This window comes from Pimephales promelas, chromosome 1 (assembly GCF_988280905.1).
Source record: "Pimephales promelas chromosome 1, fPimPro1.hap1.1, whole genome shotgun sequence".
Classification (NCBI taxonomy): domain Eukaryota; kingdom Metazoa; phylum Chordata; class Actinopteri; order Cypriniformes; family Leuciscidae; genus Pimephales; species Pimephales promelas.
In genome coordinates this window covers 45,981,506-46,006,093 of record NC_142769.1, presented here as the reverse complement: position 1 = coordinate 46,006,093, position 24,588 = coordinate 45,981,506, and the positions used below count along the sequence as shown (strand labels likewise).

Here is a 24,588-nt window from a genome sequence, read left to right as displayed (position 1 = left end):
ACCTTAACAAATAATATAATCTGCCAGGCAAATCTGATGAAACTAAGACGGCAAACAAATTGTAATTTGATTCATTGGAAAAATACACAGTATGTTCAGAAGAGTTCAAAAGTTTGGGATTGGTTCGATTTTTTTTATGTTTTTGAAAGTACTGTGTCTAATACTCAATACTAGGCTGCATTCATTTGATTAAAATGCAGTGAAACAGCAAAATATTATAATTTAAAAAATAACCATATTTTATAATGTAATTTATTCCTGTGCTGACTTTTCATACATAATACATACATATTAAATTCTTCTTCCAAAACGTGTTTTTGTCTTTACAAAGCCCAATTTAGTCTGTTTAGGGTATAGACCATTTTGCAAGATGTAAACAACACTGGTCCAGAAGCACTTCCTGTTTCAGTTTTTTAACACTACATAAAAGCTGGGATAAAATACAACCAACAGAACATATAAAACTGAATCAAAAAGTTAAACAAACATCTTTAAGATGTTTTCTTACATGTGAAATAAAGAAAACAGTTACAAACTGAAACAGGAAGTGTTTCTGGACCAGTGTTGTTTACATCTTGCAAAATGGTCTATATGAAATGATGGCCAGTTCTTGGCTAGCCTAAGCTACAGTATGGACCGTCAGGCATCAGGTATTGTATTCAGCATCAGAGTGGCTGATGGGAACGAGAAAGCTGTCGGGTTAAAGGAAGCATGAGTTTAAAATCAGCTTGATCTGGATTTCAAGTTCTTAGTGAAAGGAAAGGAAATGTATGCAAAAAGAAGGAGTTAAAGATACTTGATATGGCAGATACATTTATTTTACATACCTGGTCACAAAAAAAACAGTCAATACATTTTACATGCAAAGCATGAAAGTGGAAATGAACAAAAGTTGAAAATGAGCCCTTTTTTTTTTTTTATAGGAAACCTATGGCATTCCTAATTTTCAGTCTATTAAACATGTCAGTCTTCTCTCTGGTTGGTAACAGGAAGGGATTATCACTATCAGCACTGTTATGTACAGTAGATGCCGTCGCTTGCACAGGATCACCAGCCGTACGCCCTGGTCCACACACCCTTCTTCCTGAACTCCACCGTGGATCTCAGAGACATTAATGCCGCTAAGACAAATATGCAAATTAGTCAAATGAGAGAATGCATACATACTCTATATAACAATCCTTTGCTTCTTGTGATCATGCTGTTAAAACAGATTCAAGAATAATCATTCATTTAGTTTAAAACAAAGATTCTCACCTCTGGCTGTGAGTAGGGCAGTCTCGGAGAAACTCCGCTTAGGAGCTTCAGTGATGCTGAAGAGCCAGTCGATGAACTGATGCCATACAGAAAAAAAGGATGGAGTCAGTCCCTTTTTTTTTTAAAATAGCAAAGCAGCACTAAGTGATGATAAAGGCTTTCAAATTCTATTTTAACCCTCTGGTTATATTTATTTGTGTACCCATTAGTTATCTTTGAGGTATCCAGGGATCCCAGACAATAACATTGCATTTTGTAACAGATTAATATTTTTTACAAATGTATTTTTACTATGTTTATTAATGTTTTTACTCAACATTTGTGCAGTTTTTAGAGTATTTATGATATCTTTTAAATTTCTATAAATAAATAAATATTATAAAAACAAAATACACTTTGTAAAAGACCCAGAATTCTAACTTTCATTCATGGGGATAACATGAATAATTGTACATCGTTTAATGTAAGATTTCTGCCCATATTTTGGAAAATGCAGTTTTAAAATAAAAAATAAAAAAATCACTTTAACCACTACATGGCCATAGAGCTCCATTATATGCAGTTTGCTATTTATTAACCAAAATATATCTTTTGACCAGTTGAATTCAGTTGGAATCATATCTAAATAATATATAATCACAATTATATTAAAAAATATATTATTTTGTCAAAGTTTAGCATTTTTTGTACTGAAAAAAGTTTTTCAATAATATTACATTATGATTAGAATCAAACCTGAAGAACAAGATGTTACAAAGAGAAATGTTGGAGTCTTTAGATTTTCAAATCTGTTTTTATGCTATAATTTAATTTAATGTTATAATTTTAAATTAACGTTATATAATGTTATATTACATATTGAGAAAAAAAAACATTTAGCCTCTATAGTTTTATAGCCTCACTAATGTATTACTGTGTGTGTGTGTCAGTGTCACCAGTTTAGTTTTGTGGTTGTTCTGCATTTCGGATGATTTTATTTTACAAATGATAAGAGAAGTTTTTATAATTTTTTTTTTGTAGATCTAGAAAGTGTTGTTGAAAGTTTCATACCATTTGGACTAAGAGAACATTTTTTAAAAATTCAGCAAAAGTCATTTGCGGGTTAAAAAGACCCCGAAGATAACCAGAGGGTTAAATAAATGCTGTTTGTTTGAAGTTTCTATTCATCAGAAAATTATGAAAATTTGTATCATTGTTTCCACAAACATATTAACTGTTTTAAACATTGATTATGATAAAAAAAAATGTTTCTTGAGCACCAAATCATCATATTAGAATGACTTCTGAAGGATCATGTGACACTGAAGACTGGAGTAATGATGCTGAACACTCTTTGATCACAGGAATAAATGGCATTTTACAAAACAGTTATTTTAAACTCTGATCTTTTTTTCTAAATGTGACTTTTTACTGTATTTTTGATCAAATATTAGCTTTATTTTGTATTTCCTGTATTGATATTGCTCATATTGAAGTATTACAATGGTGTGTAACTCATTCTGCAATGGATATGAATGACATCTTAAACTGTGCGACATTAACTTTTCCAAGCAACCCAGAACTACACACATTTAAAACAACACGCCACACCTTCTGTGACTGGGCCTTCCACGGCTCTTTGTTGAGTAGCTGCTTGATGCTGTACGGGACTGCAGAGAGGCATGCGGACACCGCCAGCTCAGTGGTGGCAGGGTTGACATACAGGCCGTGCGTGAGTTCTGGAGCCTGAGAGCACTGATGCCAGGGAAACCACTGGGCTCTGATGCCAATGAGAAGCTGGGAGCAATGGTCCGCCCAGGACGCCACTGCTGCAGCAAACACACCGAGGAGGAAGTCTGTGCCCTGCAAAGTGACAGAGGACATTATAGTCAAATATCGCTGCATTAGAAACGATTTATCCGTGCACGTCATTCTTTTTTTTTATTCATGTGCCCTCACAATCTTTAATCCAAAAATCTTCCCGTCTCTCTCGCATCAACATCTCATCTCTGATGATGTGTTTACCGGGACGAGGGCGGGGCAACCTGTCACTCACATGAGATCGACCAATAGCAAAGCACAACCATTCAAACAATTCCCGATAGACAAATTAACTTTTTTCTTATTTGACAAACCAGCGCAGAGAAAAAAATACTCGTTTCAAGCCGATTTAAAGACAAAATATGTACGATTTTTGGATTCAAACATCCCAAAACCACTAGAACAGTGTTATATATTTTGTTGCCTTGTCTTAGCCTGATTAAAACCAGACCATTCTCAGTTGTAACTGGCAAAGCGTCATAGACAAATAATTTCCAGAGGGGCGTCACCAACGGACGTCACGGGTAGACCTAAAACCAATCGTAGCGATGAAGGAGGTGACGTATGCAGAGCGGCGGCCGGCGGAGAAACATCTCCGAGTGTTGTTCTTTGCTTGGTTTTTAACAAAAAGGAAACGTTCAAATCGCTTAAAACAGACACGATAGCTGATTCGAACGAGTGATGTTCGACAGCGGCGTCCATCTTTGTGATGTAGGCTACAAGATCTGCTTCAAAATCCCGGCGCTGTCGTCATCGTGGAAACCCCGCCCCAACATTTCTGATTGGTGCTGCGATTTCGACGTTTTGGAAATGGCCTTGAATGAGCTCTTTGCCAAACTAACTTTCAGTTGTCTGGGTTTTCCCAGGCTAGCCTTGTGTGCTTACATGTTTCCAACAATATTTAAAACAATAAAAACGGCCCGTGTCAATGTCCGTCGTCATATCTGCGTAACCATAGATATGTATATAAAGGCTAGATGTGTTACGGCGGAGTTTCCATCGTCATCACCGGCGGCCATCTTGTCACAGACAAGCTGATGTAAGATGAGTGGTCAACACGAACACAAATACTCTTATCTCGTTGAAATCTTGACGGATTTACAAACGGTTTGGTTTCTTACAAACGTTATTAACGTGGCTATAATTATCTGGATTATTACTTATTCATACACTTTTTATTCATAAGTATGCAGTGTCATAACTACATCTCTGATGTTTATAACAAAACAAACCGTTTGAAAATCGGTAGAAAATTGAGCAAGTTATGGTCATTTAAATAGCACATGTACCATTAACACAATGTTACGAGTGAGCGAGCTGCCTGTGACAAGATGGCCGCCAGGTGCAGACGTCGACCTCCATTGGCCAGCAGCGTGGACGACACATCTAGCCTTTATATAGATATCTATGTGCGTAACCCTTCAGTTTTACTTCCATTGAAACCATGAAAACACCAAAGACGCTGTAATATATTACGTGTTTTATGCGACATGGATTCCTTTATTGACAGCAAATGAATCATTGTTATCCACAAGTTTCCTACGCCCCATGAGGCCTTGCGTCAAAAGTGGGCGCGACTTCCGGTTTGAAGTAAACAAAGCGCTACTTGACATGCTTGACACTCGTTCATTCAACAGTTGACGGTCATTCAAGTTATAGCGATCCAAACTAGCTAACGATGTGGGAACACAACCTCAACGAAATTCAAAAGGGTGAAATAACAATACCTTTACCCTCCGCAGTAGTTGATTGGGAGTATTATAATAACATTATTAATAATCAATACTCATCAAGGCATGTTGACAGACAGTTGTGCGAGCTGACAAACAATTAAAATAAAAAATACACACTTAGTCATTGTGCTTTGGAGTTTATTCAAAATTATAAATGAATGTGCTACTTGAATACATTAACTGGCACATTTGGTATTCACAGGCTTTGATCCTGAGTTTAGGTGTAACATCAGTAGAGAACAGCCAAACACATGCTGATAGAGTTTATAGAATATTAAGAATTTAAACAAATGTACACAGGAAGATTTGTTGTCTTTTGGGAGGTGATGGAAACTTCAGTCGTTGGTAGGATCACTGTGATTTCGTTTTCAGCTTATGTTCAAAACAATCACGTTTAAGCCACTGAATTAGTTTAGTCCGGTTATACATACAACAGCGAACAGCACATGTTGTCCCTGAGCTCCGTAACGACATCTCTCATAAAGATTTGCGTCTTTAAATAGTAAAATAATTCTCAGAAAAACAGCTAGCCTCTTCGCTAACTAACACACAAAATACCATTGGAATGCTACTTCCGCCGTCTCACCGGAAGTTTCACCCACTTTATTTTTTACATGAGCGCCCCTCGGAAACTTGTGGATAAAGCTCAACATGGTTAGTCTTATTATTTGAATCTCGTTTTCTTGATTTGCCGCTTGATTTGTCCCTCAGAGACACTATTCTGTCAAGTGACTAACATTGCAAAATCAGAAAGAGCTTTATTAGTAGTAACAGTAATACAGGATTTTGTCGATTTTTGAAAATTAATTGCATTCCTTTTAGCAACACAAGTCACTCAGCTTTTATTAATATGATATTTTAATATCGATCTAGCTAATTGCAGAGTGCAAAAAGTGTCTCATAACAGTTGAAAGAGTAACTTTCAACACACTTGAATGTATTTATAGTATGATTGTTTTGACCAAGTAAAACAGCGTTGCGTTACCTTACCGCATAGTTTGAATCTGTCAGAACAGGTTCTTGTTTTCTGCAGCAGGTAATGTGTTTTATAGACAAAATAACTGTTTATATCATTAGGCCCACAGCAAGGCAACTAAAAACACTTTCCAGATGCTCTTCTGAGAGGCAGATCCACATAAAGGGACTAAAACGAAACCAGTGCCCAATAAATTGAAGCAAAAAGATTTTGCAGCGGAGTCATATTGCACACACCTCTATAACGTCGACACATTTAACAGAGGGAGATCCGTAAGCAACGTTTCTGATGTGGCCCATTAACTCCAGCAGCCACTCCATTCGTTTCGAGACCCCTGAAAACAAACAAACATTTTACTTTCCGAAACAACAATGATTCAAGTTCATCAAAGTGTGGCTGTTTACTGATCTCAGACTTTTATATCATATACATCATTATTATTAGCCTACCTGTATTGGGACTAGAGGCGAACCGTGATTGGTGGAGGCCCTGCAGAAGAAGCCAGCTTATTTGTTTTTTGTTCCCCACCCGTAGGACGGTACTGATGACGTCATTGAGCCCGAGGAGAGGGACTCTGGCTTTGGAGGTCAGGTAGGATAGGAGGAAAGCTGTTTTTTCCACATTAGCCTGTAGAGGGAGCACAACAACAGTGTGAGGTTGTACACATATGTTAATATGTCTCTAGCCAGTGTCAGTGTACCTTAAGTCGTTTAACTTGTAAATTTTATCTGGAGCGGTTGTTACATGACGTGATAAATGACTCAATTCGACGCTAACAGAACTATTATGTCACTTTAAGTCTTTAAAACAAAATGTTCACTAAAACCCAACGAATATATAAAGACAATAAATAATAGTAATTATAATAGTTAATATTGATCTATTTCATAACAATATTACTGTTTATTAATATTTATGTAGTCATACATGTATTTATTTCCAAATAAAGGCATCTTCATGAGGAATTAAGGCATAAAATAAAATGAAAAATAAAAGGCATTAAAATGAAACTGGATTTTGGGTAGGGGGTGCTATGACACATCTTCTGAAAGACTGAAGCAGAAACAAGCCATTAGGGGTGCATTGGCACTGCCCTCACAATTCGATTCACCAGGTAATGATTCGATTCAATTCGATTCTGCAATGCATCAAAAATCTACTATCGGTCATGAGGCAATACTTTTGCTGATAATTTACTCACCCCCATGTCATCCAAGATGTCCATGTCATTCTTTCTTCAGTCGAAAAGAAATTAAGGTTTTTGATGAAAACATTCCAGGATTTTTCTCCATATAATGGACTTCAATGGGAACCAAACGGTTCAAGGTCCAAAAGACAGTTTCAGTGCAAATTGCAAACTGTTCAAAGGGCTTTAAACGATTCCAGACGATAAATAAGAGTCTTATAAAGCGAAACGATCGCTCATTTAATAAATAAATAAAAAAGTTTTAAGTTTTATAAGCTCAAATGCTCGCCTTGCTCTGTTCTGTGATGCGCGTTTGTGACTCTCCTGTTCGAACTCGTTCATCAAAATGAACAAATCTTTTTCGAATTGAGTCAATTCGTTTGTTTCGTTCGTTGAATGAACCAAATGACTCGGAAAAAGATTTGTTCATTTTGATGAACGAGTTCGAACAGGAGAGTCACAAATATGCGTCACAGAACAGAGCAAGGCGAGCATTTGAGCTTATAAAACTTAAACATTGTTATTTATTTATTAAATGAGCGATCGTTTCGCTTGATAAGACCCTTATTCATCGTCTGGAATCGTTTAAAGCCCTTTGAACAGTTTGCAGTTTGCACTGAAACCAGTGTTGTAGTACTCGAGACTCAGACTCGTCTCGGACTCGGTCTCGAGACCATATTTTAATGGTCTTGGTCTTGTCATGGACTCGTGTCCATTTGGACTCGGAATTGACTCGTACTCGAACATTTTTTTTTTTAGGACTCGGAATTATTCCCGAGTCCACTCGAGTTCAATTAAAAATATTTTTCATGATTATTAATGTATGTTAATAAAATATTTCTTTAAATTGATTGACACGCCCAGTGATTGGTGATTTTCTAGTGCGTGACTGTGCATGACAAATTGTAATAAAATTACTTTTAACACCACCTACTATGTGGCCTTTTTACCCTAAACTGATCATATTTTTTAAACTAAGTAAATTCAGTAAAAAAAAAAAGAAAAAAAAAAGGATTTCTCTAAGTAAATAAAAGTAAATTAGGTAATCAACCCTCACTGGTCTCGGTCTCGACTCGGACTCGACCGTCTCTGGTCTCGGACTCGACTCTCTATGGACTCAGTCTTGACTCGGACTCGACTCTCTCTGGTCTTGGTGTCGATTCGGACTCGAGTGAGGTGGTCTCGACTACAACACTGACTGAAACTGTCTTTTGGACCTTAAACCGTTTGGTTCCCATTGAAGTCCATTATATGGAGAAAAATCCTGGAATGTTCTCATCAAAAACCTTAATTTCTTTTCGACTGAAGAAAGAGAGACATGGACATCTTGGATAACATGGGGGTGAGTAAATTATCAGCAAAAGTTTTTTTCAAAAGTGAACTATTCCTTTAACAAGTGTTGATAAAAAAGAATGGATTAAGCTAGAATTTAAGTTTAAGTTTAAGAGAAGAGGCTCTTTTTTTGTTTATTATATAGCATTTCTGGGGGCCAATATTTTGATGATAGAAAGTGATAGAAAAAATGCTGGTGGTGGCTTGCAACTTTAAAATAAACGTGAGTTAAACACAATTATTTAAAAAATAAGGTGAAAAATGAGGGCTGACCTATTCAACTGGAGCAAATACCATCGATCAACCACCTCGTAGCTCACAGCAGGTCTAATTTTAAAGGTTTATGAGTTATGCGAAAATGAGTTTTTACTTCCGGCCTGTTGCACTCTATAATTGCTGCTGGCATTAGTCGTACACACTTAAAGTCACTATTTACATGTTAATGAAAAACCAGAGGCACACTTTTTGTGGAACGACCTTTAAAATGACCCTCATATGAGGTGTGAGACCAAGAAAAAGCGTTTAATTTGGTTATTCAGTCTTCTCTTCATTAATAACCATTTCATTTGCATCTTGAGCTCGCACAGTGAAAAACTGTGTTCATTACTCTGACGCAAGACATTATGACTACACATCGTGATGAATATTTATAAGGATTATACAGCTATAAATCACAAACATTAGTTATATTTACCTCAGTGACTTTGATTATGCGGTCTACCTCAGTGTCACTCAGTTCAGACAGACACGAACACATCTCTTCATAGAGTTCCACTTCACCAGCCTACAGACCAACACAAAAACCCCAAAAAGATCACTGTACAGAAGCAGGACTGGCTACGTCTTCAATGCTTAATCAACATGTTTGACTATCACACATCTTTAAGGCTGTGACACCAAGCCAAAGTAAAAGAACATTACATTTATTCATTTAGCCGAGCCTTTTTATCCAAAGCGACTTACAATTGCTATATGTCAGAGGTCGCACGCCTCTGGAGCAACTAGGGGTTAAGTGTCTTGCTCAGGGACACATTGGTGTCTCACAGTGGATTCAAACCCGGGTCTCTCACACCAAAGGCATGTGTCTTATCCACTGCGCCATCACACATTTGGGATATCAATGTATTTTATAATAAATAATAAAATAAATGTAAAACATAATAAATGTATTTTATAATAAATAATAACATTTTTATTTTTTATGTTACCGGCCTAGGGAATGCAGATGAAAAGTAGTATCTTTTTACTAATTCTAGCATATTTACATGGTAAATCCTACAACAATGTTCATAAATGTGCACAGTCCCTATCAAATAAACTAATTAGAGCAGACCGATATTATCGGCCGATAATATGCATTTTCTAAAATCGGCAGTTATAATGGCCGATAAATGAATATTTCAAAAATAAAATAAAAATGGACGAATCACACTTCAACCATGTCAAGAGAGTTGGAGTTGTATAGTTTGTCCACCAGAGGGTCCCTGTTGGCAACACTCATGTATAACGCGCCACACATCCTGAACATTTAGACATAAAGAAAAATTATTAACGTATTAACGTATTTTGTGCATAAAAGTTAGCTTTTCTTTTACACGTGTGTGAAATCCAACGACGCCAAGTGTGTGTTGCAGACTGTCGTTCTGTAATGGATTTAGATTAGAATCGCTAAATAGTAGGTTTTAGAAGGCAGGCAGCAACTGATGATTGAAAATGGTTTGATGTAGCTTGATGGAAAGAATTTAAAAAGTGCAGGTAAAGGGATAAGCAAGCTCACATTGTAATTATAAGGTAGCTTATAAGGCAATGTAGGGACTAATTATCAGTGTTGTAGTACTCGAGACTCGGACTCGTCTTGGACTTGGTCTCGAGACCATATTTTAATGGTCTTGGTCTTGTCATGGACTCGTGTCCATTTGGACTCGGAATTGACTCGTACTCAAACATTTTTTTTTTAGGACTCGGAATTATTCCCGAGTCCACTCGAGTTCAATTAAAAATATTTTTCATGATTATTAATGTATGTTAATAAAATATTTCTTTAAATTGATTGACACGCCCAGTGATTGGTGATTTTCTAGTGCGCAACTGCGCATGAAAAATTGTAATAAAATTACTTTTAACACCTTTTTACCCTAAACTGATCATATTTTTAAACTCTAAGTAAATTCAGTTAAAAAAAAAAAATTCTCTAAGTAAATAAAAGTAAATTAGGTAATCAACCCTCACTGGTCTCGGTCTCGACTCGGACTCGACAGTCTCTGGTCTCGGACTCGACTCTCTATGGACTCGGTCTTGACTCGGACTTGACTCTCTCTGGTCTCGGTGTCGACTCGGACTCGAATGAGGTGGTCTCGACTACAACACTGCTAATTATTATTTTATTTATCAGAACTTTAACATATTTTGATGTTCCTCTGTTCTGTTGCAACAATTGAAACAAGTTTCTTTTTAAAAAATATTATCATATTATTTTAGTTAAAACTCATAAATAACTACAAATAACTAATGTTAGGGAAATCTGTTAATATTTTGTTGCGCGTTTTTGAAAAAAAATAATAATAATAATATCGGCCGATATATCGGATTTTAAAACCAACAAATATTTGAATCGGTATCGGCCTTCAAAATCCTTTATCGGTCGGGCTCTAAAACTACTAAATAAATAGGGGTTTCGACTATGTGGAACACAATGCAAACCATTGGCTTGGGGTGTCACGACCTTTAGGTAACTGCCAGAACATACCGGTATATTATCAGATAAGAGGTTATAGATCTTCTCAGTGGTAGAGCACAGGGCGGTCCAGCAGTTTTGGGGCGGGTTGGGGACCGCCATGGCTTTGGACAGGCCACGCAGGATGGACAGGCACAGGGGCAAGCGCTGAGCACGCGTGTCGAGCTCAAACTGCTGCACTGCCAGACTGTCCACATACACCTGCAGTTTGTCCTCAGCCACATGCTTCATCCAGGAGCTCAGGCACTCGTACAGATAAGCCCTGGTGCGGAGCTGTGGAGGGACAAGAGAGACATTTTCAAGCCGTAAAACCATGATGAACTACTTACAGAAAATTAGATGCTAATAACCACTTCACTTTTCAGCATCCTTACAAGATGCATTCAACAATTCAGCTTATGAATATTACAATCGGAGCTGTAAGCAAGAATTGTCATGTATTATTCAATACAAGAAAGAAAGCTTGTAGACTTGATTTTCCCAGCAAAAACTAGTCCTTCACATAAAAATCCAAAGATGCGATGTTTACTCGTTCCCTCTCTTCATGATAATGCAGAAAGAGCTATTCTGCACTGAAATTTCAATGAATGTGTCATGCAAAGAAAAGAGGTTAATTCAAACTATAGTTTGTCACAAATTCAGATATATATAATATATAGTGTCAAATTTCCGTTATAATCATTAAACTATCATAACAGTGTAATTTTAATTTGACTTTGTCTGTTGCCGGTGAATTACAGAGCTTGTGCTTTCTGAACTGCTGTTTTCTCACTGCTGTCAGTTTTATGTGTATATATTTTTATTGAGAAGAAAGCCCCCAGCACTTATTTACATATTCATCTAAACGTTGTTTTCAGCAGGATGGCATCGGGATGTTCGTTAACAGTATATCGAGGCAAAAGTCTTGCCAACTTCTTTGACTTCTAAAAGAACTTCGCCGCGAGTGTATCAGGGATTTCGTTCAGTCGCTTCTACGTTACGTGTACGAACACGAGCAGTGAGTTTCTGGCTGCAGTTCACTTAACGGCCACCGGTGTCACTCATAACAAGAGTTTCTGAATTCTAACAAGGGTTTTACTAATTCTACATATAGAATTATATGTATAATTCTATACAAATAAAATAAGAGCAGAAATATGCGCATGTAAAACTCGCCGTCATGTAGCACTACTCGTTTATTGCAAAAAAACATGAATTTCTTTATTACCATTACTCTCATTAAAAACAATGCATTTAACGACATTATTATTTTTGTATTTATTTATTATATTTTAACCGAGTTCCTAAAACTTGCAGAGTATTATGTTTTTTATTTATTTAAAATGTATGCATGTATATATATATATATATATATATATATATATATATATACATACACACACACACTACCAGTCAAAAGTTTTAGATCAGTAAGATTTTTTATGTTTTTAAATTAAATCTCTTCTGCTCACCAAGGCTGATTTATTTGATGAAAAAAAAAGACAAACAGTAATATTGTGAAATATTATGACAATTTAAAATGACTGTTTTCTATTTTAATATATTTTATATTTGAAAGCTGAATTTTCAACATCATTACTGTTGCTGATTACACATCAGTTTTCAGTGTCATATGATCCTTCAGAAATCATTCTAATATGCTGATTTTATGCTCAAAAAACATAAATTATTATTTTCAATGTTGAAAACAGTTGTGTACCATTTTTTACCCAAAATTCTATGATGAATATAAAGTTCAAAAGAACAGCATTTATTTAAAATAAAATCTTTTCTAACATTATAAATGTCTTTACTGTAACTTTTGATCAATTTAACTCATCCTTGATGAATAAAAGTATTTTCTAATTTCTTTCCCCCCAAAATAAAAAATAAATTCTTACTGACCCCAAACTTTTGAATGGTAGTGATTAATGTTACAAAAGCTTTCCATTTCAGATCAATTCTGTTCTTTTGAACTTTCTATTCATCAAAGAATCCTGAAATAAAAATGTAAAAAACTGTTTTCAACATGGATAATAATCATAAATGTTTCTTGAGCATCATATTATAATAATTTCTAACCATAAGTAGGATCATGTGACACTGAAGACTGGAGTAATGATGCTGTAAATTCAGCTTTGATCACAGGAATAAATTACACTTCACTATATATTCACATAGAACACCGCTGTTTTAAATTGTAATAATATATCACAATATTACTGGGTTTTTTTTGTATTTTTTATCAAATAATTACAGCCTTGGTGAGCAGAAGAGACTTCTTTTAAAAACATAAAAAATCTTACCGATCTAAAACTTTTGACCGGTAGTGAATATATATATATATACATCTATATATATATATATATAGAGTATATAGTATATATACACGCACAGTACATACTATTAAAAAATTTTTTTAAAGGCTTGCACTACAAAACTAGCCATTTAAAAAACCCACCATAATAATCTGCATGGAGAAACCTCAAACATCTATTACACACAGAAACAAACAAACACTCACACTGAGGCTGTGAACCAGGGGAGGCACCAGCCAGATGCCGAGGAAGAGTGCGGCACTCTGGGAGGACTGGGCCTGACTGGCAGCCAACACTAAACACTGATGCTGCACCTCCTCACCTACGACAGACACAGGTGAACACTTCAAAATCACTTCTCACCAGGCATCTCCTATAAAACACTACTTCAAGATGAGGACAAGAGGAGGCTGACCAAAGCCGAGTCTCATCAGCGGAGAGAGGATGGCACTCCAGTTGACTGGAGGATACTGGAAACTTCCACCAACCGGGGCTAAAGCTGCCAGAACCGTCTTCACTAGGTGTGGAGCAATGACCTCAGGCCCTGGACAAACTCACAGCATTAGTATTTAACAGAGAGCCTTTTGTTATTAGACAGCATTAGATAGAGCGTTACCTTTCCTTCCTGCTTCAGTGATGAAGTCTACACTCGCACGGATGACACTTCTCTCTGGGAGATAACCGAAGTCCTGAGGAACTGTTAAAGAGAGGCAGAGAAGAGTATTTTATTGGTCTTCTTCCATTTATACAGTATACATTTGTTTGTGTTTTGTTATTTTTAGTATGTAGCTCTTATTATTTAGTGGTAGTAGTAAAAATAAAAATAATAATATTTATATATTTTATAAATGATTTTTACTACTACTAATATTTAGGGCTGCAAGAAATTGGAAAAACTGACATTGTGATATTTTATTTCTCTGCTACTGTGTATATATTAGGGCTGTCGTCAAACGATTAATCGCGAATCACATCCAAAATAAAAGTTTGTGTTTACATAATATATGTGGGTGCCCTGTATATAATTATTTTATATATATATATATAAATACACACACACATTCTTGCATATATTTAAGAAATATTTTCATGTATATACTGTATATAGATTTATATTATATATAAATATCAATATTTTATGTATAAATATTTTTTTTTTCTTAAATATACATGCATGTGTGTATTTTTATATATATATAAAACAATTATACACAGTGCACCCACATATATTATGTAAACACAAACTTTTATTTTGGATGCGATTCGCGATTAATCGTTTAACAGCCCTCGTATATATATATATTTACATATATATATTTACACACACACACACACACACATATATATATATATATATACATATGTATATATATATATTTACATATATATATATATATTTACATACTAAATACTTTGTACATTTTATCACAAGTAGTTAATTATTATTACCATCATCAACAACAACAGTAGCTAGAATGTACATTTCCAGAAGAAAATGGAAAGTTGTGCTTGCAGTGGCAAAACTCACCACCCGGTTGCTAGGGTGTTGTGAATGATTGCATATGTGCCAAAAACAATATTGTTATGATATTCTGATGCTGAGATATGGCTTATTCATGTTGTTCAGATAGTTGCTAGGGTGTTCTGGGTGGTTGCTATGGTGTTGCTAGGTGGTCGCTATGGTGTTGCTAGGTGGTCGCTAAGGTGTTCTGGGTGATTGTGAATAACTGTAGTCTCACCTGCGGTTCGACTGTGGCTGCTGCACATCTGGGCCAGATGCAGGTGTCCCAGCAGACATGCCCCGTTAGACTGCAGACCTATTGCTCCTGAGAAGGTGATAATCTAGTGCAGAGGACGGCATGAGAACTTGACTTCAATCAAACCAGTATATACATTTTCATGAATACCAAATGCATGAATTAATACCTGTGTAAGGGCTCGGATGACCTCGTTCAGTCTGCCCTGCTGTTGTGAGGACTCCTCCGTGTCACTCTTCAACTAATGGAGATAAAAACACACTTTCTGAAAGTCAAAGACTTCAAGGACACAGTATACGCATACGTCAAACTCAAACTAAGCCAGTTGCAACGAATAAAACAAAACAGTTAAGAGAATTGAAAGTGTTTTAACAATGCACAACTGTTCACAGGGTTGGTACAGATACTGTAAAATACAATTCCAGGACTTCCAAAGCACTACAATCAGAGATCTTACTTATCAAACAACATCTTTAAATATCTTTCAAATTCTAAAAAAGCTTTTCTTATTCAAACTGATTTTGAATTTATGAATATATGATATTAATATACCTGAAGAATGAGAGCTGTACCATATACAGTACTTGGATATTTATTAGGGATGGGCGATTAATCGCATCCAAAATAAAAGTTTGTGTTTACGTAATATACAGTATGTGTGTGTGGTGTGTATAATTATTTGCATATATATATATTTAAGAAATATTTGCATATATATACTTTATATATATATTTATACATAATTAATATTATGTATAAATATAAATATTTGACATATTAAGAACACATTTTTCTTAAATATATACATGCATGTGTTAGTATTTATATATACAAAATAATCACACACACACATATATCATGTAAACACAAACTTTTATTTTGGATGCGATTAATCACGATTAATCGTTGCCCATCCCTAGTATTTATGAGCAATATCACACTCGTAGCCATGCGAAATGGCTCTAAAAATGGCTGTTTTCAAGGGTTTTACAGGACTTACATTTAAAAAATTCTTTAAGCAACTTGTACGAACCCTTTGTTCAAAAGTTTGGGGTCAGTAAGATTTGTTTAAGCACCAATGCACAAAATTAGCAATTAGCAAAGCATATAAGACTGACTGAATCTAATATCACCGACTGAAGACAGTAATGGCTGCTTTACAACCAGGCTACAATTTTGTGTTTACATTCAAGTTTTATGACAATAGACCATTTCACAAAATGTAAAGAACACTGGTCCAGAAGCAGTTTTTTAACACTACATATAAGCTGGGATAAAATACAACCAACAGAACATTTAAAACTAAATCAAAAAGTTAAACAAACATCTTTAAGATGTTTTCTTTACATGTGAAATAAAGAAAACAGTTACAAACTGAAACAGGAAGTGCTTCTGGACCAGTGTTGTTTACATCTTGTGAAATGGTCTATAAATGACCTTCAAGACTAGTTAAAAACCTACTGCTTAACAGAAAGGATTCATGTGTTTTTATATTTAGTGTTCTCAAACTGGATTACGTTAACCCTAGAGTGCCCTCGTGTTGCCCACTGCTGTTACTGACGAATTATTTTCCCAGCAGCAGTTCACTTTCTGATGTCGATTCGCTTACATGTACATGCAAAAAGTTACTAAACAGGGTCGAAAAAAGCAATAATCAGTTAGTCCTGAAAGGAACAGTGACAAACTAAACAAGCTACATTCAAGATTTGATTGGAGAAGGAATCAACTGATGTGGGAGTTTGAATGCGCCCAAAGTGTTTTTTCAATGACTTTAAGTCACGTAAAGACACATTAACACGAATCTTTTCATCTGCGGGGCGGCTGAGTAATCCGAGACATTCACAAGGCTCCGATTCACACTGAGAGAAAAAAAATCCTTGCAGACCGCTGTCAAGTCCCACCGTTTCTATAGCGACACTTCCTGGCTACCTTCCAAGTGTGGTGGCATTTGCATTTAAAAAGGCGAGACAGCATTTGCTCTCTCTCTCGCTATGTGTGTGTGTGTGTGTAAGTGTCTGGAAAGTGGGTGGGCACGGAGGAGTGTAATTTGCCACACTAAGACCAGCCTGGCCCAGGTGTGGGTGAAAAAGGGCAGTGCCCATACGAGACTGGCATTTAACTAGCACCTAAACATATGCTAATGGACATTCTAGCTGTCTGCATAGTCTTCACTGTATAAATTAAAGTCCCCCAGTAGTTGATCATTTTATCCCTTGAGACTCATGTTTGATTACATATTTAAACATTCTTGTCCAGTGAAAATCATTTCTTCATGCCTTAAGAATGTTTGAATGTAACTACACCCTTGGGTAATAATGTAAGTTATTAATGTAAGTTATTAATGTAAGTCTAATGTAAGTTATGTTTATATTATTTTATATAATTTATTTTCCATGGTGTATTTAATCAGCGTAGTTCAATAAATATTTCGATATTTTATTTGAACCAATAATTATATACAGTTTTTGGGTAACACTTTACAATAAGGTTCATTAGTTAACATTAGTTAATGAATTTACTAACATGAACTATTAGTGAGCAATACATTTGTAACTGTATTTATTCATCTTTTAAAATGTTAGTTAATAAAAATCCAGCTGTTCATTATTTGTTCATTTTAGTTCACAGTACATTAATGTTAACAAATACAACCGTTGATTTTAATAATGTATTAGTTAATGTTGAAATTAATATTAACTAAGATTAATAAATGTTGTAGAAATATTGTTCATTCTTAGTATATGTTAAATAGGTTAAATAAGTTAACCAGAGGGTTGTTCGGCCCAAATGGACCCGAAAAATTTAAATAAATTTTTTTTTAAATCACAGCTTCCTCGAAATGGTCCGAAATGTGATTTTATTTGGTATTTGAACACCCAAAAAAATTGGGGACAGGATGTGAATAGTCTAAGTGGTTGTAAAAAAAACTAGTCACACTTGGGGTGTTCGGGTCCAAATGGACCCGCATGGAAAATGAATGGGAAACTGGCAAAAATGTGAAAATAGTGAGGTTTTTTTGTGTGTACAATCTACAAATCAGCCACGATCTTGAAAAAAAGCACACAACAGTGAAGCGGTGAATCTATAAAACATCAAGAGCGCAAAACAGACACATCCAGACACACACACACAAACACACTTTTATACACACACAAAAAAAATTCAGATTATACATGTGTTTTGCATTTTTAAAATGCTCAGTTTGTCCACCAGATGGCATCCATCTCATTTCAAAAATTGCTTTTATGAGGCCTAGGCTTGACTCTAAAATGAAATACAGCTTTAATATATATATATATATATATATATATATATATATATATATATATATATTTTTTTTTTTTAATATATTTTTTCTATTATGTTCAATGGGGGAACATTTTGTCATAATTATTGCATTAATAGTAATTATAAATTTTTTTTATTTTTGAAATTTTCTCAAAACACCAAAAAAGAAAAGAAAAAATATTATAAAAACGAGTAAAAAAAAAAAATCATGATTTTTTTTTTTTAAATATGAATCCCGCCCTTTGGGTCCAACACCCTGAGTGTGACTCTGAAACGAACAACCCCAGAGGGTTAAATAAGGTAGTTAACAAATGTTAACTAATGAACCTTATTGTAAAGTGTTACCTATATATTTGTAGTGTTACCTATATATAGACCCCCCCAAAACCAAAAATCTCTTCAGATCTGCACGATTCACACAAGTCACCCAAACTGACGTGAAAAAAGCATGAGGCGCTGAAAAGCGCGCTGTTTGCATCCCTGAGATAAACTGAGAATAGAGGTACTGCACTAATGTACAGTATGTGAAAAATAATGCGTTTTTGAAGGATGTCAAGTTTGTCAACCTATTCTATTACACCCAATAAACAAAATAAAGAACTTTTAAAACAGCCTCATATGACCCCCTTAAATTACCTGAATGAGAGCCGTCTCAGACCCCACTAATGCGATCAGTCCATTGAGGGCGGACAGCCTCTGCATTGTGGGACAACCCTAGGGAATGAAAAAAAAAAATTACAGTTAAGTTTCTCCCTCATGAAAGCTGAGATCTAGTGTTGATGCCAAAACTTTCTAGACCAAAACGAAGATCTCAGACAGACAAAGACTCAACCTTACATCCTGGACTCGTGCCTTAGCCCAGATCCTGATATATAGTTCATTTACAACAACACACTGTTTCTCATGGGTCGGGGAGACAAACTGCATTTGTTTCTACACTGAATTTCTTAGTTTACCGTTTCTTTCCACTGACATTTCCCCCCCACCCCTGAAGCAGCTTTGAAATGGATAATAAAGTGGTTGCACCACATACAATAATGGCCAGCAACCCTTCATACATGCATAATGGCAAAATATGCATAAGATATGGAAATTTTGAGCTCAATATGATTCTCTGAACAATAGTACATCACCTCAGCCAGCAGTATTTTGGTCCAGGCGGCCAGCAGACGAGGCTGGATGTCCACAGCTTTACCATGACCAAAACAAGACAGGCCAAACACTGTCAGACCCAACGCCAAAGCAAAGCCTGGTGTCTTAAAAACACACAGAATAAATGCCTTGAAGTGTGACTCAAATATTTAGCTTTTAATCACAAAAATGCATCATAAATGTATTCTTCAATACAAACCCAAACTTAGATTTCAGTTCTTACCTGTTGGCTTTCCTCCGTCAGGGAGCGAAGCGTGTTCATGCTTTCCTCAGCTTTACTGGCCTCTATAATGCCTGAGCTAAATGCTGAAACTCCGACACACGCCACAGAATAGGCCAAAACCTGAGAAAAAGAAAACGAAATGTTTGGCTGCACAGATACTGACACTGAAAGTACTCGATGGATTTTTTAAAAACTATTCTTTATTTGATTCAAGGAAAAATTCTGTCATCGCCAACAATGTGTGGCATTTATAAACATTGTTCAGCTTAAGAAAGAATTGTCACTGATGTTGGCAGGTAAACAAATAAAATGGGTATTTTTTTTAGTGCTTGATTTATATATATTTGAATTTACTTACATTTTTCTCCATATAATGGACTTTACTGGGAACCAAATGGTCCAAAAGACAGTTTTAGTGCAAACTGCAAACTGTTGAAAGGGCTTTAAACGATTCCAGACGATGAATAAGGGTCTTATCAAGCGAAACGATCGCTCATTTAAAAAATAAATAAAAAAGTTTAAGTTTTATAAGCTCAAATGGTCGCCTTGTTCTGTGATGCGCGTTTGTGACTCTCCTGTTCGAACTCGTTTATCAAAATGAACAAATCTTTTTTCGTGTCATTTGGTTCATTTAACGAACGAAATGAACAAATTGACTCGGAAAAAGATTTGTTCATTTTGATAAACCAACAACACCCTTTAAATGAGCGATCGTTTCGCTTGATAAGACCCTTATTTATCGTCTGGTGTCGTTTAAAGCCCTTTGAACAGTTTGCACTGAAACTGCCTTTTGGACCTTGAACCGTTTGGTTCCCAATGAAGTGCATTATATGGAGAAAAATGCTGGAATGTTTTCATCAAAACATTTCTTTTCGACTGAAGAAAGAATGACATGGATATCTTGGATGAGTTTTTTTAAAAGTGAACTACTCCTTTAATATGGTTTTACCTCCTGCAACATGCGGCTCATGCTGCTGCTGTCCTGCAGCGTCTGCACCAGTCTGTCCAGTGTCAGAGACACGTGCACACGGTCCCGCTCACACTGACTACTGCTACTGAGAGAACTCAGGACCAAACCAACACCCAATACACAACCAGCACTGAGAAAGAGAAGAGCAAACAAAACTTTAAGAGTGTATTAGTGTACAGGGGGAAATAAAGAATATACAACCCATAAAAAAATTATATATATATATATATATATATATTATATTAGACTAACTTGTACTCCAGATTGGGATTGAAGCAACAAACTTCCAGTCGTTCCAGATGTTTCTTCAGCAGCTCTGCCACTGACTGCCCAGATATATCACTGCAATAAACAAGTAAACACGTCAGTAAGCATTCATTAAACATCATGCAGCTATTAAATTTTTTTTTATTATTATTAAAATATTGCATTTATAACTGGGAGTGTCTGGTGAAAAGGTCCTATTTTTTTATGTTACAAGTCTCTGTAATGGTATGAACTCACACACACCTGACCCTCTCATCATTCAGCCATGCTAGAAACATGCCCAGAGCCAGGCCGCTGTGAAACTGAACTGCCTGAGATTCGTCTGCGGTGGGCGAGTCCGGCAGTCCCGTCGCTAGAGTGTCCAGTATAGTGGGAATGCTCTCTTTGTGTGAGGTCACCAACACCGGCACCAAACACGCCAGACCCAGAGCGGCACAGGAGCGCGCGATCACACTCGCTGTGTTCTCACCGGAGTATGAGCGCTAAAAAGTGTGTGAGATGAAAAACTAATTGCACATTTTTGATATAATGTACAATTACAACAAGGTTTCGTTTGTTAGGTGAGAGATAATGTACATCCAGCTTGTTGTTATCGCAGAATAAACCCCGACAAGTCGAGGCCCAGATCACCCTGTCACAGTTTATTCTGCGATAACCGGCAGGATTTACATTATCCCACTTATTACACGGCTACTTGCCACATAAGTAAATAATTAGACATGAAATATTGATCTGAGTTTAAATATTTGATTAGCTCTTTAAACGCAAAGCTTCCGCAGAGAGAGCAGTTGCTAGCAAGCGGCATGTTCAAACTATAAGGACATTTAAGAGATACAGATTACAGTCATACCACTTATTACACAGCATTTCACTACATAAATAATTATGGGGATAAGAGATATTGATTTGAGATGAAACTATTTTTAAATCTTACCTGTTTGTTATCTTATAATCCAACCGTGAACAAAACAATAGTCACAAAATAGCAGCAGCTGCGTTTGTATGAAACAAGAGTCCGAGATACCGGATAATTAACTGTACACAAAATATTAATTTGACTGAGTTTTAATATTTTATTAGCTCACCAAACCAGTAGCACCTCATTGCAGTACACGAGATCCAGTGGGCGGAGTTGGATCCAGATCTGAGGGGTGGAGTTGGGTAGGTTTAGGGGTGGGTTTAGGGATTAGGGGGTGGAGCTGGGTAGGTTTAGGGGTGGGTTTAGGGATTAGGGGGTGGAGCTGGGTAGGTTTAAGGGTGGGTTTAGGGATTAGGGGGTGGAGCTGGGTAGGTTTAGGGATTAGGGGGTGGAGCTGGGTAGGTTTAAGGGTGGGTTTAGGGATTAGGGGGTGGAGCTGGGTAGGTTTAGGGGTGGGTTTAGGGATTAGGGGGTGGAGCTGGGTAGGTTTAGGGGTGGGTTTATGGATCAGGGGGTGGAGCTGGGTAGGTTTAGGGGTGGGTTTAGGGATTAGGGGGTGGAGTTGGGTAGGTTTAAGGGTGGGTTTAGGGATTAGGGGGTGGAGCTGGGTAGGTTTAGGGGTGGGTTTAGGGATCAGGGGGTGGAGGTGGGTAGGTTTAGGGGTGGGTTTAGGGATTAGGGGGTGGAGCTGGGTAGGTTTAGGGGTGGGTTTATGGATCAGGGGGTGGAGCTGGGTAGGTTTAGGGGTGGGTTTAGGGATTAGGGGGTGGAGTTGGGTAGGTTTAAGGGTGGGTTTAGGGATTAGGGGGTGGAGCTGGGTAGGTTTAGGGATCAGGGGGTGGAGTTGGGTAGATTTAGGGGTGGGTTTAGGGATCAGGGGGTGGAGTTGGGTAGGTTTAGGGGTGGGTTTAAGGATCAGGTGGTGGAGTTGGGTAGGTTTAAGGGTGGGTTTAGGGATTAGGGGGTGGAGCTGGGTAGGTTTAGGGGTGGGTTTATGGATCAGGGGGTGCAGCTGGGTAGGTTTAGGAGTGGGTTTAGTGATTAGGGGGTGGAGCTGGGTAGGTTTAGGGGTGGGTTTATGGATCAGGGGGTGGAGCTGGGTAGGTTTAGGGATCAGGTGGTGGAGTTGGGTAGGTTTAGGGGTGGGTTTAGTGATTAGGGGGTGGAGCTGGGTAGGTTTAAGGGTGAGTTTAGGCATCAGGGGTGGAGCTGGGTAGGTTTAGGTGAATGTAAGGTGGGACGAGTTGGATCTGCATCTGACTCCTCCCCGTGGATTTCATGTTCTGCAATGAGGACCATCTCCACCAAACGCAAAACTTCCACAAGGAAGAAAACGTTCCTAGCAATCCAATAGTACATTTGTAAATCAGCAAAAATAGATGATGTCTTGAACGCCCCATCTGAGGGGTCACAACTCACATGAATGAACCATGGGAAGACTTGACCTTTCGGGTTCCTGCTACTGCTCACAATGCTGAGCAGTGTGTCAGTCACCATCGACAGCCAATTAACTGTGGGAAGGGTGTCTGGAACCACCTACGAATGGAAATGTAAATTTTATTTGGAAGTTCTCAAGATATTTTTTGCTACTGTTTTGAAAGGTGAGTATGAAAGCCAGGACTCTTAATAAAGCCGCATCTCACCTCACATCCACTCTCAGACTGTGTAGGAAGGTTGCTCTCGTATCTGGTTAAGACGACAGCCAGGCCACTTAGTGCTAAAATAGAGTTTCCCTGAACGACCGGACTATCTCTGTCAATGGAAATGGAAAGCAAAAAACTTTTTCATAGATTTTTACCAGAACAGCTATTGTTCTATTATTGATGTTGAAAATAGGACTGACAATTTCGGTTTTTAATTATGAGCTTACAATGAATCAATAAAGCACAGAGAAAAGTTTCCCTAAGAGACTGCAGTGAATCAAGACCAACTGCAAATTCTGAATATAAAGCACTTGGTTTAATAATAAAAGCAAAGAAAATAAAAATCAATGGTTTAGACTTTCAGCTTCTAACAAAAAATATCAGCAGCTTCAGTAACTTACTTGGTGGCAGATTTGACCACATCAGTCAGTTGGTCTCTGACCCTGAGAAAAGACCGAATGAAAGAGAGGGATATGATTTAAAGTGCTCCATAGACCGACAGAAGAGCTTTCATCTCCTCAGGCAATGATTTAAGAGCGAAGGTATCACTCGCATGGCTACATCGAGTACAGTGGGTCCCAGAAGTCTGAGGCCCAAAATCTGGGATTCATCCAATTTAAACATGGAAATGCAGGAATATTCTGAATCATTTAGAGAAAAAATTGCATAAAATGGATAAGAAAGATACTAGGTTGAATTTTAAATGGACAGACGTTGCTTTCACTGATGCTCTTTGAATTATTCTCTAATCATACAGGATCACATTATACAGTTTTACACAAACTAATGGAGTTCATGAGTGCTCTTGAGTGCTGCTGTCATTAAAGGTACTAAAGACATTTATTTAAATCTTTCACTGAAAATTTCCAATTAATATGCTAATAAATTATGATGTAAAATTGTATTTAAATCAGAGAACTGCAAATAGAAGCATTTCCAATAGTGGTCTCAGGCTACGTCCACATTAATCCGGATACATTTGAAAACGGGGTTTTCGTTTAAAAACGACACTAGCGTTTTCCGACGTTTTCCGACGTTTCAGTGTGGATGAGAA

The 24,588-nt window shown here is 36.8% G+C and overlaps 1 protein-coding gene across 1 annotated transcript in view; it reads right to left on the bottom strand.

Annotated features, from left to right (window-relative positions):
* Nucleotides 1–795: 795 nt before the first annotated feature.
* focad (focadhesin) overlaps nucleotides 796–24,588 on the bottom strand; it is a 75,557-nt gene continuing 51,764 nt past the window's right edge. Inside the window, exons 24-44 of the mRNA XM_039658458.2 lie at nucleotides 23,936–23,977; nucleotides 23,535–23,643; nucleotides 23,311–23,427; nucleotides 21,216–21,454; nucleotides 20,958–21,047; nucleotides 20,685–20,835; nucleotides 19,736–19,855; nucleotides 19,494–19,616; nucleotides 18,997–19,074; nucleotides 15,242–15,313; nucleotides 15,055–15,157; nucleotides 13,932–14,012; nucleotides 13,731–13,859; nucleotides 13,522–13,637; nucleotides 11,031–11,291; nucleotides 8,979–9,068; nucleotides 6,216–6,393; nucleotides 6,003–6,100; nucleotides 2,848–3,099; nucleotides 1,258–1,333; nucleotides 796–1,121 (exon numbers count right to left, since the gene is read on the bottom strand). Coding sequence (XP_039514392.2) covers nucleotides 1,048–1,121; nucleotides 1,258–1,333; nucleotides 2,848–3,099; nucleotides 6,003–6,100; nucleotides 6,216–6,393; nucleotides 8,979–9,068; nucleotides 11,031–11,291; nucleotides 13,522–13,637; nucleotides 13,731–13,859; nucleotides 13,932–14,012; nucleotides 15,055–15,157; nucleotides 15,242–15,313; nucleotides 18,997–19,074; nucleotides 19,494–19,616; nucleotides 19,736–19,855; nucleotides 20,685–20,835; nucleotides 20,958–21,047; nucleotides 21,216–21,454; nucleotides 23,311–23,427; nucleotides 23,535–23,643; nucleotides 23,936–23,977 — 2,599 coding nt within the window. The 3' untranslated portion in view covers nucleotides 796–1,047. The remainder of the gene's footprint in view (nucleotides 1,122–1,257; nucleotides 1,334–2,847; nucleotides 3,100–6,002; nucleotides 6,101–6,215; nucleotides 6,394–8,978; nucleotides 9,069–11,030; nucleotides 11,292–13,521; nucleotides 13,638–13,730; nucleotides 13,860–13,931; nucleotides 14,013–15,054; nucleotides 15,158–15,241; nucleotides 15,314–18,996; nucleotides 19,075–19,493; nucleotides 19,617–19,735; nucleotides 19,856–20,684; nucleotides 20,836–20,957; nucleotides 21,048–21,215; nucleotides 21,455–23,310; nucleotides 23,428–23,534; nucleotides 23,644–23,935; nucleotides 23,978–24,588) is intronic.